The 22,005-nt window shown below is 39.6% G+C and overlaps 1 protein-coding gene across 1 annotated transcript in view; it reads left to right on the top strand.

The window, feature by feature from the left end:
- The first annotated feature begins 106 nt into the window (after positions 1-106).
- LOC127357959 (tenascin) overlaps positions 107-22,005 on the top strand; it is a 49,791-nt gene continuing 27,892 nt past the window's right edge. Inside the window, exons 1-6 of the mRNA XM_051390608.1 lie at positions 107-231; positions 5,752-6,109; positions 7,100-7,157; positions 7,360-7,572; positions 12,056-13,609; positions 20,061-20,176. Coding sequence (XP_051246568.1) covers positions 5,975-6,109; positions 7,100-7,157; positions 7,360-7,572; positions 12,056-13,609; positions 20,061-20,176 — 2,076 coding nt within the window. The 5' untranslated portion in view covers positions 107-231; positions 5,752-5,974. The remainder of the gene's footprint in view (positions 232-5,751; positions 6,110-7,099; positions 7,158-7,359; positions 7,573-12,055; positions 13,610-20,060; positions 20,177-22,005) is intronic.

Genomic DNA, 22,005 nt, shown 5'->3' with positions numbered 1-22,005 from the left:
ATGAGAAAATTTTACTGCTCTCCTCCCCTCTCTCTTTCTTTCTGTCTTTTATTTTTTTCTTTCCCTCTCTCTCTCTCTCTCTCTCTCTCTCTCTCTCTCTCTCTCTCCCCCCCCCTCTCTCGCTGTCCACCCCCCGTCCTTCTGGTCCTGTTGGTCAGTCAATGAGAGTTTCTCTGACACTGAGAGACACTTCTGGACCAGCTGAGAGAGAGACACCACAGATCTGAGCAGGTAGGACGCTTCTAAAGACTCTCAAACTCTTTGATTTTGCATCTTTGATTCATTTCATTCATTAAAAAGAGTCTGAAATAATTTCATTGACATTTGATTCTGCATCAACCTGCACGAGGAGATATTAAATTCAAAATTAGAGCAGGAATTTAGAATAAGAGCTGAAATTATTTGTATATTAATTAATGATGATTAATAATTAATGGTTGCCAATCATTCCACAGTCCCGGCTCCTCAACTGTGAAATTTTATTGCTTTTCTTCTGTTTTTTTTCTGACATTTTAAAGACCAAATAATCAATTGATCTAGAAATTAAATGGTAATATGCAACCATATATTCAATATTCTGAATAACAAAACAGTTTTAAAAATCTTCTCTCTCTGCAGTACAGAAAATAATGACTTCTTTCAGTACCACAGTTAATGAAAGTCTCCTCATGTAATCTGGTTCAGTATAGACCCCTTTCGTCTTTTATTGAGTCACAAAAAGTTAATGTTCTTGTGCAATGCAATAATCAATATTTTTTCTTAAAGTGTATCTTATGAATTTAAGCAGAAACCAGAATAAGTCAAGTTGTTGTTGAAATATATAAAAAACGAGGGAATTTGTGTTGATGGTGAAATCTCCCCACTGCCATATTTCTACTTGTTTTAATAAGATTTGATTTTTAAGCTTCACGTTTTAGAAATGAAGAACAAAATGACCAGTTAAAGATTATAATTTTTTGATTTAGTCAGGTGGTTTCCAGACTTCCTCCTGCATGTCGAACCGTCAGTGCTGCAGTGTTAATTGTACTGACAGCAAAAGTTATGTGAAGACCACAAACTTTGTGAGTGACAGAGCTTTTTCTCCTATGAGTGATTTCATAGTTGTGCATGTTGTCCATGTGACCTCTGCCTGTAAAAGTCTGTGATGGATTTTACAGCGTCTGGCCGTTCAGAAACCGATACCCGTTGGCGAAGGCGTGTGATGGCTGTCATTGCATTGTATCACGCCATCGAACATCCATAAAAACTGCACTTATTCTAACCAAAAACCTTAAGTCAAAGTCCAGTAACAAACCTTTTTCTGAGATTTCCTTCACCAGGTGATTGAGTTTGCCTCGAGTTAAAAGCTGCAGAAAAGCTTGTAAGTGGACCTCGAGTTACGTTTTTTTTTACAGAAACATAAAAGTATTATTGTTTAAGGAGAGCTCTGCAGATTTTCCACCTCAGCTTGTTTCCAGGTGTTGGGAAATACACCTCAAGCATAAAGCCTGTAGCGCCTGCAGAGGGCGCTGATAAATGTCCTCAAGTGATGTCACTTGAGTCAGTCGAAGATTATAACTTTAATAATTAAAGAAATTTGTTGGAGCCACTGGACCTCTGCAGCTGCTCCTCATTTCTCCTCCAGGCTATATTAGCCACTGCTAGCATAACACAACCAATTATGTGCAGTTGAGTGAATCAGGTTTGATTGCATTGTGGGTAATGTAGGACAAAGAAGAAATATATGTGGAATAAAACAGATGATATCTGTGGTCCTGCTGCATTGATAAACATCGATTTTATCCCTTTTTTTTTTTTAACTGTCCATCGTGAGTTTGTCGACGTTATCGGAGTTTAATGTTAGATTCCCGCAGGTGTGGTGGCGTTGTGATCTGGATACGAAGCTGCTGGAGCTGATTGCTGCTGTTTAGACGATGGTTGTAAATCCACCAGAAGTGCTGCAGCATGTTTTTAGAAGCGACTCTCTGCTATATTTTTAACAGAAGCTGCACAGTGCAGATCGAGCTGGCAGGAAGTCAGACTCAAAGACAGCACAGAGAATCCAGTCAATTTTCTAAATAAAACACCCTGTATAGACTCCTGATCACACAGAGGGGGGTCAAAAAGAAACCATTTAACCATGTAGCCTCCAAAAGGTTATTTTCTGTCCATTGTCATTGTGATGTGAAGATAAATGATAAAATCTTTGATCAAAGTGCAGGAAAAAGTAAAATATATAATTAGATCTTGCACAATGGAGCAACAGATTGGTCTGTTTGGGGTTTTTGTGAATGTGTGGAAAGGAAATAAAACTGTAGAATGAGTGTTTCAGGTTTAAATGCAAGTTTAAGAGCGATTTTATTGTTAAACTGCCAAACTGCAGTTAAACTTCTGCAAATACAGAGTCTCTCTGTAATTAGTAAAAGCACACAGCTTCATCCACCTCACATCTGAGGGCCTTGTGGTGTCGCTTGCTGACAGTCCGATCACAGCGTCAACCTGAGCCAAGTTTGGGTATCGAGTGCCAAGCTTGTGTTTGAATGAGCCGATTAGACAGAGTTTATTTTGGCTCCTGAAAGCTGGAGGAAAAGGCTGCGACTGAAAGATGAAAACCAGCAGCAGACAGAGAAAGTAGAGGTGAAGAGCAAGTGTAGTCTTTATGGTGCGTTTAGGGAGCTTCCATTGCCCTCCTGTGTTTCCGGAGAGGTCCAACCACAGCAGCTGGAACAGCTGTCACTGGCAGGTATTTACGAGCTAATTGTTCCCATTGAAGTCAATGGAACAGGCTCACTAAAAGGCTGAGGTCTAGACCACGATGGGAATTAAACTGCAGATGCTGAACCCCATTGGTGTCAGGTCAAGTCAAATTAGTAACAGAGGAAATAAAAGTGGGCAGAGTTAAAAACAGGTCCGGTTCACAAATGAGGTCCCACAGACTTCAGCTGCAGTGAGACAGTACGCAGAACTTCAACTTAAACGGACTATCAGGAGTTTCAACTGCTTATAAAACATTCTCTGTTTAATACTGAGGTCTCTATATGACCGACATAAACAGACAAGACCATCAGAGAGAAGACTGGCTGTTCATATATACTAGATGAGTGGACTCGACAAACTTCATGACTTTAGACTCCACAAAATCAAAAAAGACTTTAACACAGACGTCTTCACTTGGACTTTTGACTGAAAGACTTACAACCTTCCCCCCCAAGCCCAAAGAGTTTCAAAAGCATGTTATTTAAAGTGTCCCATCATCTCCTGAACGCTATTCCTTCAGCAAGTCGACACTTTATTATCAAGATGCACTTGAACCAATCTGACTGTCGAGTAGCAGGAGAGAACCACGAGGAACTAACGTTGAAAGATAATTTTGTTTGCATACATTATGACTTGTTTAGGACTCAAAACATACTTGTAACTTGCTATTGCCACCGGGTCAGATTCCTTTAATCTGTTTTATTACTCTGTTTACTTTGTTTATTTACTGTGTTTATATTTGTCTCACTTTTATTATTTGGTATATTCTTTTATTATTCTTAGTGTTCTTCTTTTCCTAATTTTACCTCTAGTGTTCCCTCACTGCATATTGATGATAGTGTTTCCTCTGTTCATGTTTTATTCATTGATTACAATGATAAGTATTATAGTGTGTGTGTGTGTGTGTGTGTGTGTGTGTGTGTGTGTGTGTGTGTGTGTGTGTGTGTATTGGGAGAGTGTTTTTTCATGTGTGAAACATTTTTATAAAAATTCGTTACATTTTGCTCATATAAAAAGTGTTACACAAATCATCATCAATGTCATTTCATTTAAAGCTGCAGAAAACACATTGAGAGACAATGATTTGTGATGATTTACAATGTTGCCGAGGTACAAACATAAAAATAAAAACAGAAATATAAAATAAGAGCACAATGGAAACATCAGAGAAGCTAGGAGGTAGCGATAAAGAAGAAAACAAAATAAGTAAAAATCAAAGTCTGATTGATTGAAATCAGCTAAACGAGGCGACAGAAGCACTACTGCTTTTGTCCACAGGGGTCACCAGAGAGTTTCTTGTACAGGCTTTACAGGTTGTCGCCTTCCAGGGAGTCCGCCATGTTTAACCGCCATGTTCCTACAGTAGCCCAGAAAGGACAAACCAAACACTGACTCTAGATAGCAGCGTTCACGTTTTTCTATGGTTAATTTAAGCAGCTGATTTTAATACAAAGTATTAATTGCTTAATGTGAATGTACGACTGGGTCAGATTGTGCTCCTTCATTAACTGTACAATAGCGCCCACCACTGGATTTGTAATGAACTGCAATAAACTTGAGCTTTGGTGCTTTGATGAGCCTCTTCCATTTATAACGTCAGTAGTTGTACTTCTGAGGTTATCTTGGTAAAAGTAGATCAACCAGTACTGTAATACTGTAAAGTAACTCATTACCCTTAAAATGTAAAAATAACTACTAATATGTGATATTATGTTGTTTTAAAAGTAACTTGTCCAACACTGGACGTTGGTGTATATAAATAAAAACTTTAGACTTTAGAGAAACCAAAGAATCCTGCACACTTTCAGTCACTTTAGAGAAACGTTTTGGTCCTTGATGTTTAAACTGAGTACAAGTGAAATAAAAATGTCCTGTGAGGATAAATTCTGATTTAAAATAATTACAGCACTTATTTGAGGACAGTAGTTGGGCTGTTGTGTCCATTGAGACCAAACATGACCAAATTGCCTAAAACTAATAAATTGCTCTTCACGTGTCAGACTGGATGACGTTAGGCTGTTGGACTCGGACCAGCACTGGGAACTCTGAGCAGCTGGTTTCTTCATTCAAACCTGGATGGAGGACACACAGTAGATCTCAAGTATTAACCAGCTTTGGTTATAAACCTCTCAGGGGAGACACGGTGGTTATATCACTTACTGTTCGACTCATACTTTTTCTCTCAGCTACTGTACATGTGCCGGAGGAAACGTCAGGGGAAAACTTCATGACACCAAATATCTTTATACTGAAAATCATTTAATTAAGAATATATTTCCATAAATACTGTCTGTGGTTGACTTTACATGAATCCAAGGAAGTATCGGAAGTTAACATGTGTTTTGAATGCAAGCCGTCCTAAGTGTGCAATTTTCTACTTCTCTCTTTACTTTCTATGTAATGTTAATGATGCTGTCACAGTCACACTGTCACTACACCACTGCAGTTATGACGGTGCCGCTGGATGGCAGAACGAATCAATCGCCAGTTTCAAAAGGTCTTGAAAATGTCTCTCAGTAACTTAAGTAGTGGCTCAAGCAGCCATTATTCCCTGTGCTTCCTTCCATCCTAACATTTATTTTATAGCTTTCTAGGATTCCAACAAGAGTGAAGTGATTTAATTTGTCCAAACTCCTAAAACGCTCTGAAGCTCTGGAGAAACAAATTATAAATCTATTAAGACACATTCCAGTTGTCCGGGACCATTGCTGTGTGTATACCAATCAGACACGAGGATCCATTTGAGACAGATGAACCCATTACAGTGTAACAGATCAATACATTGATAGTCTGTGTGCCGTCATCATGTATGAATGTTAGAAAAATGTCTTCCGGATAACAAATGAGTCATTCAGACCAGGTTAGTTTTTCCATTGTGGTTTAATGGCTGACGAGCTACACCGAGGAGCTCATAAACAGATAATGGCTCCACTTCTGCTAATTGTGATTAAAGTGTAGTCTGCTGAGCTAACATGAAACTTTACGGTGGGTTTAAATGTGTTTCTTTTGTTTCAGGGGGAAAATCCCTGCAGTACAAAGGAGAGGTGGGATGAAAAACAACCTCCGTAGAGTCTGAGAGCTCACAGAGACATCTCTGACCTTCAGACCGAGAGCTGATAATCTGCTCGTCCTTTAAAACGCCATCAGCTTCAGTCAGCTCAGATATCCTGAGCAGTTCTTTCCTCTTTCGTTCCTGAACAACCTTCCAAGGAGGAACTTTCCCGGTCCGACCCCGGCCATGTGTCCCTTCGTCCCCTCCCTCCTCCTCGTCCTCCTCCTGGCTGCTCCGGCACTCCTGACCCCATCGACCTCGCAGGAGTTAGAGGTCAGAGGTCAAAGGACACCGAGGGACACCAAGCAGGACTCCATAAAGGTGAGTCGTTGGACTGGTGGATTATACCAGGTCCACAGATCGATGGACAAACCCTCCAGTTTAATAATAAGAGATATTCTGTCTTGCAATGTGTGACTCGAACCAGCTGTTTGTTTTTGCTTCTGTCATATTTCTAGAAAACTTAAATGTCTTCTGTTCAATATAACACAGTTATAATGCCGTTAATAGTCACAACAGAAAAAATGCTTTTTTTCCTTTGTTTCCTTTTTAATTCACAAAAAATATATAGACACAATTTCAAAGTGCCCAAAGTGTTACCAATATTGGGGGGTAAAGGGGATTTATACATGTATATATAAATATAAATTAGTATTTATTTTTCTACTCCTTTACTCCATTTATAAAACATTGAGTGTTATTATTATTTTTTTGTGTATCCCAATTTCAAGACCAGTGCATGACAGATGTATGATTACTTACTTACTTTAATACTGTGGGTAAATTTCAGAGCCTGTACTTTTTCCCTTTTACTTGAGTAAAGAAGTTGAATCAGTACTTCCACGTTTACAGTGTTTTATCTGTACATGTAAAGAAGAGTAAAGTTTGTTCTTTTGCCATCTGTGTATGTATCTATGTATATATAAGTGTAAAATATGTATATGTATACATACATGAATGAATCCTTCTCCTTCATGTCCTCTCCCCTGTAAACGCAGCCTGCAGTTCAATCTAATTGGTTGAACTGTTGTCACCTGACTGTCTGGTTACAGCAAACAATTTATTTTTGGCTAATTTTAAATGAGAATAATGTAGAATAAAATGTTTTTGCTGAAATATTACTATTTTAAGATTATATTTGGTTGTTTCTGCTGATGGAAGTGTTTATCGCACATTCAAAAACAACCCGAAATTTAAGAATAAGATGGTCATTTCTGTTTTTTTCAGTTTCTGTTTCTGATAACTGGTGTTTCAAACCCACCGGTGGGTTGTAGGGTTTTAGACGAGGCCCTGACACTGTCATTGTTACAGGTGGTGATCTCCGAGGGCTGCGCCACTCAGGGTGATTCCTCCGACGGCAGCCAGGGAGGTAAAAACCTACAGTGAAAAACTATTGTCAACAAATGTCATTTTTCTAACAACTTCATCAGAACTGGGAGCGGTAGAGGAAGTATTCAGACCTTTTACTTAAGTAGAAGTACTAATACCACACTGTACAAATACTCTGTTACAAGTAAAAGTATATTCTCCACTCAGGTGTAATTCAGCCTGCTCCTCTCTCTGTTTCTCAGGTAAAGAAATCGACCTGACTCCCGGTTCTCCTCTGATCCTGACCCATAAGATCAAACTGGTCCCATCAGGGTCAGGATCCGGGTCTTGCGGCTGTGAGACGGACTTTGCTGCCCTGCGGGAGCGTCTGGAGAGGCTGGAGAGGGAGGTGTCGGCCCTCCGGGAGAAATGTGGAGGAGCTGATGGAGGCTGTTGCACCTCCAAGGAGAGCAAAGGTAGAGTCAGTTGGATGCTGGAATAACAAACTTAGGACTTAAAAAGAGATGATATGTCAAAGATGTGTTCATGACTTGTTTCTGCGTGGTGGCCAAATAAATCAATCATTTTAGGTTTAAAGCCCAGAAAAAAACATAATCATGAGTTTAACCCACAAAAATGTACGTGACAAAAACATGAATACAGAAATCTGTAATGTGAAATAAGCAAAACTGTTCCCACTCTGAGAGACTATTGTGTTTTCCGGACCTTTGACCTCCATTAGTTTGTCTAGACAGTCAGTGGGAATCAAAACGAGGTCTGGGGGCCCTCAGGGGTCCCATGATTTCCCATCAATCCAAAATTAATTGCTTCAATATAAAGACAATCATGTCATCTTTAAGGCTTTTCCAGTAGTCTTAACGGGCCAAGAAACAAATCCAATAAAGCACTTAAAAGCAAAGTCTTTCTTGTTGATGTTGTAAATAAAATAAATCTCCAGTGTGTCATTTCTGCTCTGTTGATTATTGTCTGAGCACAAAGGGATGCAGCGCAAAACACAAGATAAAGGCTGTATCCTTGAGAATGAACAAATAATTTTAATCGTGTCTGAGGAGCTGCCTGTAAACGAGATGGTGTATCTCAGCGGGCTCGTCTTCATCCACTAGGGGTGTAAAAACACATCAGTACACTTACACTTCACCGTAGTGGAGCTCAGTGTGGTCGGCTCTGACCGCCGCCTTCTTGGCAGTCCTGACTCCATCGGCTAATCCAACAATGGGCGAAGAGGTGGAGCTGAATGAAGCCTGGTTACTAAAAACACCCACCTGTCATTCAAAGTGACCACACCCTTAATTATAAATAACTTTAATCATTAATATAATTTAAACAGACGAGTTAGAGTTCTAATGAACGGGGAAGTTAGCTATAGAGACCAAAACCAATTTTTGTACCAGACTGTAAACATGTTTATTTCTGCTGTACAATTTAATATGGGGCCTTATGGAGACTGACTCACAGCTGGGGTCAGCCTCTAGTGGCCGTTAGAGGAACTGCAGTTTCTGTTACTTCCGTATTGGCTTCACTTGCAGCCACAGCGGTTGCCGCTTGGCATCGCAATTTTATATTTTTGTGTATCGATTTATAATTAATAGTTCACAAAAAAATATTTTTTGTTGTCATGTTTAAACCCTTTAAAGTAAGATAGCAGTGTTGTAATCTGTGTTCAGACATTTGACTCTTCCACTCACACAAAAAGTAGTGCTATGATATCGGATGGATGTTAAACTGGACTGTGATAAATACAAACGCAGATCTGTTCTGAAGTATTTTGTTTTATAATGATTGGATATACCGCCCTCTCATCCACATTTATAAGTACATTAAAACCTCCATCCTGAACCCAAATCTGACTCTAGAACATGTGAAAGAAAGCTGATTATAGTTTTTAAATCTGACCACAGTCAGGCTAACCACTGTTAGCAAGTGTTGCACCATGACAACAAATACAAATACACATCTTCTCATATGACCTAATATAATTCTTTTGGTTTTATTAACAAAACAAACCAGAAGAACCCACTTTATACCAATGAAATGTTGAACTCATTTTCAGCCATTACAGTCTGAAATTACACATCTGGAGTTTGGTGTTGTTACTTTGCTGCACAGCGTGTGTTTATAGAACTGCTGAACTCTCTGTTTGTTGAACAATCTGCTCTAAACCTGCAATCAGAATCTCTGTCAGTGACATCTCACATTAACACTTAACCCAGAGGCTTATCTGGTGATGATACTGCACATAAAGGATGCTGGTTCAAATCCACAAGATTTCCTCACTAATCTGGGAAAAAACTGAAAGCAACATTTTCAACAAAATCTTCTGTAATATGAAAAAATATGAAATAATATTATTATGTTGTACCTGTAACATGTTCAATATGTTATTTAAATGAAAGATCTGCACCGTTAGTATCTCATAATGTGATAAAAGCACTGGTGACACGCTGCAGTGGACCTTTAACACTGATGGCCAAGTTACCTTTGAGCAAAGCACAACAACCTCCCACATTTACATGACAGCGTCTGGCTGCAGAGCCTCACTCTGGAGTTTCCTCAGATTAATAATTATTCAAATATTAAATCAATACATGTTGGGTCTGACTCCAGTTCTCAGTTCATATATTTCTCCTCACATCTCATCGTTCATCTCTTTCTGCTGTAACTCTTCATTACAGCTGGAAGCAGATTCACTCACAATCTGCCCAATCGCGTGCACGTGTCTTTGTCTCAGCCAATCGCATGAGTTCATATTACTTCACTGTTCTGCTGCTTTCACTGACTCATCCTGCACACACACACACACACACACACACACACACACACACACACACACAGACAGCATCGACCTCCTGCTGCAGAGTTTGCAGACAGATGACAAATTTACCAACTATTTAAAAGTCTTTTAACAATTATTTTTATTGAGAGCAGAATGAAGCTTTAATGCTGTCCGTCCCTTATTTTTTCTTTTATAGTGAACACACACATAAACAGACGCAAAAAAACCCACCAGGAAATCAACAACAGTGAAACAAAAACAAAGGAAAAGTTCAGATAAAAAGAAGAATGAATAGATTCCTACCACAATCTGCAGTCACTGTTATGCACATACTGATACAGATATAATACCAATTCGCCAAAAATGAATCGGTCAACAGATATATCAGTCGTGCTAATTCTCATATTAGAATTGTTAAAAAGGCGTCTACTCCTTCTACCTCATTTAAAAATCCACAATCCATAAAGTATGCAGATGTAGTTAACGTCTTAAGTTTTCCTGCTGGACACAAGATGTCTCCTCCTTCACTGTAAAAGTCCATTCTCAGTGTTCTGGTGGATCTCACTTTATGCGTTGCATACTAGACCAAACTATTTGTGATGTCAAAAATCACACTCATAGGCCCCGCCCCTTAAAATCTGATTTTCATTGAGGACAGAGAAACTTTCCACTTTCAGCAGATGAATGTGAAAACATCCTTCTAGTGTCAGATGGCACAGACATCATTCAAACATCACACTGTAGGAACAAGACCAAACACTGATTTTACTTTGATGTTTTAAGCTCAGTACTTGAGTAAATGTACTTAGTTGCTCTGAATGTGTGAGTGTGTGTCACTTTAATTATGTTTGACAGAATTATGTGAGATTCAGTCCATCACTCACGTCCTCCGTCAGAGTGGAGCTGACCTCAGGACTGATCACGTTATAAACTGGCAGAGCTTAAAGCATGAGCTAACTCTGCAGTGTGTATGTGTGTGTGTGTGTGTGTGTGTGTGTGTGTTGTGTCCTCAGCTGTCTGCCCAGTGTGATCTCAGTCTCAACCTCCTCCCAGTCCAGTGCAGCTTCCCTCCACCCTTCTCTCGACAACAGCACACACACACACACACACACACACACACACACACACACACACAAGGGGATAATTAGTGCGTTACACTCTAATTAGAGCAGACCTCCGCCTGCCACCATCCCACCCCCCCAAATACTAAAGCAGGAACTCATTCAAGATATGATTTTCCATTTTTGAAACTGCGGCAAACAAATGCTTCCATCACTGCCCTGACAGAGGCGAGCCCTGAGGATGGTCCATCAGTCCACTTTAGAGCTACATTACTCAACTACTGGCTACTAGATTTCATAGGGAGGCTTATGATTGTCAGATGTTGAAGGTTTATGGTTTTGGTAAACCCCTTTAACTTTCTTTTGCGCCCCCCTTAGGATGGCTAAATCATCAGGATGTTGTTTGTTCTGTTAAACATTTGTGCATAAACCTGAAGGGGTACAATTTCCAGTAGAAAAAAAACTAATACAAGACATCAAAACATTTTTATGGATATAAAATATGTTTTTGTTCCTCTACCTCATCATCTCGTCACCTCTCCAATTCATCTCGTGACACCTTGAGGCTGTAAAACACTCCTATAGTATGTTAGCCTCTTTCAGACATTTTGTTTTTAGATCAAGGCCATGGCACTTTAATGTTCTTTCTGTTTCTAATTTCCTCTATTTGTTTCTTTCTACCTTTTAAAGTCTTCTGCCCCCACCACTCCAACGTGCCAGATTCAACAGTAATGCACACAGAACAATATCAAAACCTGCTTAAAATCAACTTTAATCACTGACATTATCTCTATTATCCCAGAATGTTGAAGCTATGTCTATTTGGTACATCTGGTACCAAACTGATGCAGTACAAGTATTTGTCAAAAAGATAACAACAAGAACACAACACTGATAAAATGGAAGAAAAAAAGGCCAAATGATTCAAAAGTACACTTTTATTTACAGGTACAAAAAGTTCCAGATATGCACAAATTAGATAATCAGACATTATTATCCAACGTAGACTATGGCCTTTTGTGCAAATGCAGTACATCTCCCTTAAAAACAGTTTAACCTATCTGTCTCTTCCACTCTTTCCCCCTCCCCCTCCCTCTCCTTCAGGTGCAGGTTGCTCCATCAAACCAGAGATTGACGAGTGTCCCAATGAGTGCAGCGATCAGGGTCGCTGTGTGGACGGCAAGTGTGTCTGCTTCCCTGGTTATAGTGGACCAGACTGCAGCGAGTCCAACTGTCCCGGAAACTGCAACGACAACGGAAGGTGTGTGAACGGACAGTGTGTATGTGATCCTGGTTTCACTGGTCCCGACTGCTCGCAGAGAAGCTGCCCCGATAACTGCAACAACCATGGAAGGTGTGTGAACGGCAGGTGCGTGTGTGACAGCGGCTTCACAGGTCCAAGTTGCTCAGATGAATCCTGTCCTGGAAATTGCAACAACAAGGGGCGCTGCGTCAACGGACAGTGCGTGTGCAATCCTGGATTCACCGGCCCGGACTGCTCCAAGAAGGCATGTCCCAACAACTGCAACGGCCGTGGAAGGTGTGTAAACGGTAAATGTGTGTGTGATGCCGGATTCACCGGTGCTGACTGCTCTGAGAATTCATGCCCAGGAAACTGCAACAACAAGGGGCGCTGCGTTAATGGACAGTGTGTCTGTAAAGCTGGATTCACTGGACCGGATTGTTCAAAAAGGGCCTGTCCTGATAACTGCAACAACCGTGGCAGATGTGTAAACGGTAAATGTGTGTGTGAGAGTGGCTTCACCAGTGCAGACTGCTCTGAGATTGCCTGTCCTGGAAACTGCAACAACAGAGGGCGCTGTATAAATGGGGAGTGCGTTTGCGATGATGGATTCAACGGGCCGGACTGCTCGGAAAAAACATGCCCTAATGACTGCTACGACCGCGGAAGATGTGTAGACGGTAAATGTGTGTGTGACAGTGGCTTCACTGGTGACGACTGCTCAGAGAACGCCTGTCCAGGAAACTGCAACAACAGGGGGCGCTGCGTTAACGGACAGTGCGTTTGTGATGATGGATTCACCGGCGAAGACTGCTCTGAGAACTCCTGCCCAGGAAACTGCAACAACAGGGGGCGCTGCGTTAACGGACAGTGCGTTTGCGATGATGGATTCACCGGCGAAGACTGCTCTGAGAACGCCTGCCCAGGAAACTGCAACAACAGGGGGCGCTGTGTTAACGGACAGTGCGTTTGCAATGATGGATTCACCGGCGAAGACTGCTCTGAGAACGCCTGCCCAGGAAACTGCAACAACAGGGGGCGCTGTGTTAACGGACAGTGCGTTTGCAATGATGGATTCACCGGCGAAGACTGCTCTGAGAACGCCTGCCCAGGAAACTGCAACAACAGGGGGCGCTGCGTTGACGGACAGTGCGTTTGTGCTGATGGATTCACCGGCGAAGACTGCTCTAAAAAAGCTTGTCCCAACAACTGCAGCAACCGAGGGAAGTGCGTGAATGGGAAGTGTGTTTGTGACGTGGGCTTTGCCGGGCCGGACTGCGCCACCAAAGGCTGTCCAAGCAACTGCAACAACAAAGGACGGTGCGTCAAAGGGAGGTGTGTCTGCAGGCGTGGGTTCACCGGAACAGACTGCAGCCAGTGTGAGGAGGGGATGACGGGACCCAATTGTGATATCGGTGAGTCAAACCAAGAAAATTAGAGAATCCTTAATTAAAACTGGTCTTCAAAGGAGACCTGAATCATGTGGAGGTAGGCCCCATTTACACCTGATTTGTATCTGGATACATTATTTGAATCATAACATCCAATCCACAAGTTCTCTTTATGTCAATGGTGCCTTAGATGGGTCTGGCAGGGGACCCATCAACTTGCTGGACTCAAACAAATTGTGATGACCAAATGTGGCATGGCTGAGCCAATGTTACCAATACCAATTCTGAATCTTCTCAATCCGACTGTAAACGAAAATTTGATTTGAAATGTTTCAGATCTCACAAGTGACAAATTACTAGATCAAGATCAAAATGTCTTTCTATCAAGAATGTAGTCTTTATGCATTTTATTACTATTACAGAAACTATTTTTTTCTGTCCCAGTTAGCCAGCTACCCATCTGAATAAAAAACAGTAGGCTGATGCATTTGATAATATTCTGCTACGCTAAAAAGTAGCCCTGCAGTACATTCAATCAGTAATTCATCAGTTGTACTTTGTGCTCATCTACAGCTTAATTTCTAGTCCAAAGTTTATAACACAACACTGTTGCAAAACATGTTTTATGGTGCATCTATACAAAAACACGACAAACAAACAAATGTATCTGCTAACACCACTGACTTGTGGTGTACCACAAGGTTCTATTATTGGTCCCTTTCTGCCTGCCTTCAATATGATTCAGTTTGGGAAGACAAGTGGTTTTACGGTGTTACGTTTCACTTCTATGCAGATGATATGCAATTATAAATCTCATTTAAGCCCCAAAATGTCCAACAATTCTACATAACTGCCTCAAAACCATAGAAAGTTAGATAATGTCATATAATCTAATATGATAGTTCGCTCATTACCTTTGTCCTCAAGGTGAAGGAAAGTGTTGGTTCTGTTAAATTTACTTTCTAATGATTTTGACCAGCATGTGGCACGTATATTCATCCCTATTTTTCCCAGTTTACATGAATTAATTGCATCCCATGTAGACTTTGGTAACTCTCTTTTCACTTGCCTTAATAAGACATCGTAGATTTGCTTACATGCAGCCCAGAAAGGTGTTAGAAACTGTTTTACTAGGTCTTTTTCCTGGATTCTTTCAGTTTTTTACACATCAAACCCAATTCAAGATTCATGTGACCTCTTTAAGAGCCTTGTGTGCTCAGGCACCCACTTACATCAACAAGCTTCCTGGTTGTACCTTGTTCTTGGTTGTACCTTGATCCAGCCCTAAAACTAAATGTGATTGTGACCACAGAGCAAGCTTTTAAACTTTTAATCTCGGTCCTCTTAAATTTAGGAAAGAGATCTCAATTCCAAGATCCTGTTAACACCTTTTAAAATGCTACTCAGGACGCACTTGTTCAGCCTTTGTTTAGTTTTTTTGATTAATATATTATGTCTCTTTTTTATATCTGTTGCTTTTACTTTTTATTGCAACCACTTAGTGGCTCTAGTGCTATACAATTTATTTGTCTGCTGTTTACTTACCTATTTTTTTACTTACGAACATCTGCTGCATCATTACAGGTTGCAGGGGAATTATCTTTTTGCAGCAATAAAAGTTGCAAAAGCCCCATAAAATCACACATTTCCTCAACAGTGGCCATGTTTAAATATCCCTCTCCACCATCACTTTGGCTTTGTTTTTCCCCATGTGGGTTAGTGGTTTATACCATCAGGGAGAAAACTTTACATGTTTGGTATGTAAGCAGAGCATACCAGATGCTTTGCTGTAGTGTAATATCTTTTCACATAATAACTTAATGGGTCTCACACACGAGAGCAGACAGTTTGTCATTTCTGGGAAGATGTAGTTGATAAATGTTTTACAGACTTTGGGAATTATTTTGCTTTGACACTGAACTGAACTGAACTGTCGGGTCAGTCACGATTCATTCAACACCTGCTTTCCATCAATGATCTGATCATTTCTTCCCTGACAGACACTTTTCAATTTCTACTGACTAGCTAATTTGGTGCATCATTATTTGCAGTGACTTGTCTCTTCAGACTGTTTTGTCGTTGTTTTTGTTGTTGGCACTGCTGTTGCCAGGCTACGTTAGCATATTAGCTGGTCTGTTTGGAGCTGCAGTGATTTGAGTGACGGAACTGTTTCATTAACAGAGCAGCGGGATCCAGAAGTGCTGCCCATAAAACTCACTCAGACTGCTGCGTGATGGCTGAAACAGGACAAACACGTGTGTGAATGTTAAGTGTTTTACCAAATGTAACTGACCTCTGAAGGAAGGGAAGTCCCACAATCTGAAGCCCCATATGACAGGGAGAGAGAGAGATTCCATCCACCGGTTTTTATGCGCATATTTCCCATAATTTGTAGAAATGTTGCTATTGTTTATAAAGATATCTGAATGGAGACCCCAGAAATTCAAACAAATGTTGCAAATGTTTTGTGGCATATTGAAAAAAGTGAAGATGAGATAAAGATTTATGGAAACCACTTCAGCTCCTCTTCCTCTTCTTTTTGTCCTGAGTCCTGAGTATTTTGTAGATCCAGAAGCGTACCCATAGTTACAGGCCTCCAGTCAAGGGCCTCGCCAGGATTTTAGAAACTGGGACATGATCAAGTCCAAGGTCCCCCAAAGCACCTCGGTCCTCCTCAGAAAACAACAAAAATCTCTGGCAACAAAAATCACATTTTACTTATTAACTGATTAACTGATTAGTTATCTATTTATATACATTTCATTGGCTTTAAAAGTTGAGTAATTTAAAGCCATACTAAGAAAGATTTAGCTAAAAAAACAACGTATAGACTCTTTCTAATAATCTGTACAATATTAGACCTGCATATTTATATATAAAAACTGATGTAATGTTAATATGATCCCCATCCGCTCTACTTTTTTCCCGTTCTGTCCCATCATGTAATAAATGAGCCTTAAAGTGAAGTGTGCAGCTCTGTGCACCTTCTGCAGGATTGTGCGGAGGTGCTTTAGAACATATAACTGCTGTGAAACTAGCTCTCAGTTGAACCGGGGATGAAAACCTTTAATGGTGCTTTTACAAACAGTAACAGAAAAATCCTTCTTAGTATTCTAAGTATACTGAGGCTAAAAATATCTGTTGGTTTGTAGTTTGTGTTTAGTGCTAATCAGCAAATTGGTCAGAGGTGGCGAACATGGTAAACTTTATACCTGCTAAACATAAACATGTTAGCATTATCATTATGAGCATGTTAGCATCCTGACAGAGACTGCCTCTATGGCATAAGGGGGGAAAAATACGGAGAAATACGTTTTTTTTAATTTATTTTGAATTTCGAAAATAAAGTCAACTCCTTCAGTCTCTCCCAAAAGAAGATGTTTAAGATGTGTCCATTTTCCGTGCCTCTGCCTGCACGCAGTTGCTCCGGGCATCCTCCCAAGTGCGCAATGTGATGAAATAGTGTGCCACTACTTATTGGTCTAATACTGGTGGACTGATCGATACGATGGATGATGGATAACGTTAACAGTTAGTTACAAATGAACTCGCTAACTCTTCCTCTGCTGTCGTTGCCTGAACCTACCGTGTCTTCCTCCCCAGAGTCAGAGTCCTGGTCGGAGCCGCTGGAAAGCAGCCGGCCACCGTCAGTCTTGCAGACTGTGAGCTCCTACGCTAGCAGTTTTTAAACTCCCCTGACCTTCAAGCTCCCAGTCTGGGTACAGATAGCTGATGGAACCACTAACTAGCTAATAGCAGCTAGTACTGTTAGCATAAGCAGTAAGTGACTCCCTGTGCTTCAACAGAAAAGGTCTGTGTTGCAACAATCCTCTGATACCTTTGTCCCGGTGACAAGATGCAGCTTCCGAACTGACCAGTTTTTGTTTTTCTCCGACTATCTGATTAATGAAACATGCATCAACTAACACTCTTCACATCGACTAACGGTAAAGTCGACCGTTAGGGGTCAGCCCTATCGATGATATGACCTCAGTGTCCTCAGTGGTTGCCACCGGCCTCCAGTTCCCCTTAGAGACCCAAAAAGAAAAAACGTGTCCTTGATTTTGTTGCTGGAGAACAGTTGCTGCTGCTGCTTTATTCCTGTTTAACCATTTTCAGAATCTTCCTATAAAAGCAGCTGATGGAAGAAAATGTGATTTGCAGTTTCTTGCACCTTTCTCTTTTGGAATTTGCATAAAATGTGTTTTATGTTTCTAAATGCATGTGTGAGCATGTTTGGTAGCCAGCCACATAAATGCCCCTTTCTTTCTCAGTTCAGTACGTTGGACTTCAGTAATTGGTTACCAGAAACATTACGTCAGGCTCTCAGTGACCCACTGCGCAGTGAATTTTTCAGCACTAATTTTATGAGAAACTAGTGCAGTAAAACAAATCTGTGAGTTATTATCGAGTACGCCTTCAGTGTGCGCTTCGTGTTGGCAGCTTCAGAGTGCCACATGTGTCAGTGTGCGCTTTATTGAACTGCTGTTTATGTAAAAGACTGATGTATATGTGAAATGAAGATGGAACATGACAGAAAATAAATGATTCTCATGGTGAAATTGCTTTATTAAAACAGTCATAAAACTCGGATTATTTCTAGAATTTAATACAATTCGAAGAAACTGTCTTCTGCCCACCTGGCAAATATGAAAACAGAAGTACAACAGCAGCTCAGGCGGTATGAAGGCTTCACATAGTAAAATACAACTTTGTGATTTAAATAACAACAGGAAACTATTTGCCAAGTAATTCCACGGTCAGTTTAATCATTTGAGAAATTTATCAAGCAAAACTGTCTGTTTGTAGCATTTCAGATGATAAGATTTGCTGCTTTCTGTTGTAAACTGAATATCTTTGTATTTTGGACTGTTAGTAAGAAGAAAACAAGACATTTGAAGACGTCTCTTGGACTTCTGGGACACTGATCACTAAAGCTGAAGCACTGTTTTTATTTTTTCTTGATACTTTTACTCCACAACATCTCAGAGAAAAATATAGTTTGGTCTCTTGAGAAGGCTCTTTCATATTTGTTTCATTCTGTCTGTTTACTATGATCTCACAGATGTTCATGGTACCCTTCCCTAATCTGAACTAAGGGCCCCCATGGCCCCAAAATCATGAACCTGAATGTAACCCTTGATGAGAAAAACCTCCTCACCGCCTAAACTGTTTCATTTTCAGATAGAACAGTTTGTCTTATTGTTGTGCTGCCAGTGAGCGACGATGTGATCGAGGCCGATGCATCACTCTGTGTTCATGAGGTGGACGTCTCAATTTTCAGCTAAATTCAGCAGCAGCACAGACGGTTCATTTGTTCCACTGCATCAATCACACGAAACAGAAAAAACAGACACGAGGGAGAAAAACATCTTTCAGATGAAAAACTCCAAGAGGACAAAAGACTTCAATCAGATTTTCCGAATCCAAAAGACATTTTTGAGAATTATTATCTTTGCTAAAAGTCTCATCTGCTCTTCTATTCAGAAAATACTTTACACTAAACTGTATACGTACTTGTACCACACTTCTATTATATTATTAATATGACATATTTTTTTATCACTGGAAAACCTCATGAGTTCATTTAACCAGAAATTCATTCTTGATTACACAGCTTTTACTAGTAATTGTAAGTGACACTGACTTAAGTTTCTAATCTTTATTTGTACTGTTAAAATAAAATATTGTTCTAATTGTTCTATATGTTCTAAAAAGTATTTAATTGGAACTAAATGTCATACCATACCATATTTCTTTATTGCAGTAAAACACCTTAGTTTATATTGCATTGTGAAAATATTTTACTGGATATTTAGGTGTGATATTAGTGATATTACAATATCAGTAAATGAATGTTAAATAATATTGATAATAGTTCTTATTATAATTAGCAGTAATATATATATATATATATATATATATATATATATATATATATATATATAATAACATTAATACAACTATATACATTTCAGTACAATATAATCAAATACAGCAGAAATAGACCCAAATACAAAGTACAGTAAAAGCCTGTCTTGTAGTAATAGTAAACTGCATTATAGTACAGTTACAGTAGTTTATTGTGAATTAAAACAGCAACCTTCTGCCAACCATGCTGCCAGTAACTTACTGTAAATATACAAGGAAATGATTTATAGTGTAAAGGGTTGAATTATTTAAAATCTTATATAATAATAGTTGTTGTCAGATGAGGCTGGGGGCCCCCTTCACAGCCTCTGAGCCATCTCGTTAACCAAATCACACACATTCAGGCTCTTATGTGATCTCCTTTAATGTAAGAACTCATTTGCAAGTTAATTTCTTCACTTTCCTTCACTGAGCCTCCCCTGAAACTGTTGGGAGCCCCCCCGGAGACGCCCACCTCCCACTTTGAAAACCTTTACTCTGATTTATTGTCCATAATAAGATAATTATGTGAACATACACAGTGACAAAGTCTCTCTCTCTCCAGTCATGTCAGGTGTCTCTCAGTTGAGTACTCGGGACATCACAGAGACGTCCGTCACTCTGGTCTGGACTCCGCCTCCCGTCCAGTACGAGACCTATTACATCACCTTCACCAGCCAGGTAAGATGGTGGAGCTCCAGTGTGTCCCACTGAGGAGGATCTATGCAATATAATGTTCATAGGTATGTTTTCATTAGTGTATAATCACCCTACACGCTTGGAAGGCAAACAGTATTCAGTTGGTTGCAATATCTACACTACACGCAACTAGGTCAGTGGTTTTTGTTCAGGGACCCCTTTCTATCATTTACTCACTGCAAGTTTATGTAAAACGAGAGATTTGGATGAATTTTGAGCAGATTATTCCGATAATGATGATGAGATGCCTTCTGTGTATATTTATATATAAGTTTTTTTTACACCGCTTAAAATCAAGAAGGCCTTGTGATCCCAGATGAAGTCCTAGTGGGGATCCTGACCCCCAGGTTGGGAATCACTGGTTTAAGGGGTCAAAAAAAACACAACAAATGAAATGAAGGTAGATTAGGAAACTCTAAAAGTAAGAAAAGATACATAAAGTAAAACATTTAATCAGAAAAAACTAAATTAGTGTTATATAAAAGGTGAAAATAGATTTGTTGATATTCATGCACACCCAGATTTTTACTTCATTGATCACAATCTTTACAACACAGAGGCAAAAAATAGATAAAGACGCATATTTCTAGAAATAATTCAGACAGCAGATGTTGTCGACGGTCACCAAAACAACCCGCAGTTGCTCTCAGAGAGTCCTTGCTGTCCCAGTATTCAGGACTCCGAGTGCCTCCTTACGCTCGGTCCTTGGAGACGACAGAGAAGAATGAGGGACAATCTGTTTAAAAACTGATCCTGAAATTGACACAAGATCCTCAGGGAGTTTAAAAATTGATGATGAGGTCTGCAGACACGACCGTCAAAACTGCTGTGCATCACCTTAAACAACCCCACCCTGTAAAAACGAGACAATTTGTACATTAAATTGTATGAAAAGGTGAAACAAGAAGAAAACGGGACCCTTAAAGTCCAATTGAAAGAACCTCCAAGAATTATTATTTAAAGAAAACTCTGAAAACAGCTTTAATTGACGTTAAAGTTCAGATGTTATTGATTCTGTGTGTACAGATTCTGTTTAGTGCTGATCACGTTGAAAAGACATTTCACTGAATCTTTTCCATGACAACAAGAATAACAATAATCATGAAATTTCCATCAAAGCCTGAAAAGATGACAAACATTAAATTCAACAAGGATTCACTCTGCAGCTGCAGGATTCATTTCCACACTGACACAAAATGTCCGCTGAGATTTCTTCTTCCTACAGTGCTGATAATAAATTAACTGTTACAGTTGTTTTTGGGCCAAAACTCACCACAGCAAGTCACATTGTCATATGTTTTGTAGGTTCATAGCAGTGTGTCCGAAATAGGAGTATGTTCCCCTATAGGGGTAAAAAATGTTTATTTAAAAAATGCATAATTCCTAAAAGAATTATAGTATTATTTTTTATGCAATAGTTAACTGCCGTAAAATGTAAATTGCAGTTGCCTCCTCAAACATAAAGACAAAGATTTAGATTTAGATTTGGATTTAGATAGATTTAGATACTTTATTTATCCCAAGGGAATTTCAAGCATCCAGTAGCAGCATACAAACATACATTAAAATTATAATTAACCGTGTTATAGGTTAATTTTAATAGCCATAGTAGCCATACATTAAATTTAACCTGAGATAAAACTGAATTTAATTGAAACCTGTGCTTAAATATTAAACATTTGCAGAGAAATTGGACTTTTGCAGGAAGATTAAATAATGTGCGGAGAGAAACTAAAATGTGCAGAGAAGTTAAACAAGTGCAGATAAAATCCGCAGTGAAGGACAAGTTTCTCATTAAAAGAGCAACTTAT

The sequence above is a fragment of the Dicentrarchus labrax genome, unplaced genomic scaffold (genome assembly GCF_905237075.1).
Source record: "Dicentrarchus labrax unplaced genomic scaffold, dlabrax2021, whole genome shotgun sequence".
In the NCBI taxonomy this organism is placed as follows: Eukaryota; Metazoa; Chordata; class Actinopteri; family Moronidae; genus Dicentrarchus; species Dicentrarchus labrax.
The sequence above is the reverse complement of the archived record's forward strand: the minus strand, read 5'-3'. Positions and strand labels throughout refer to the sequence as shown.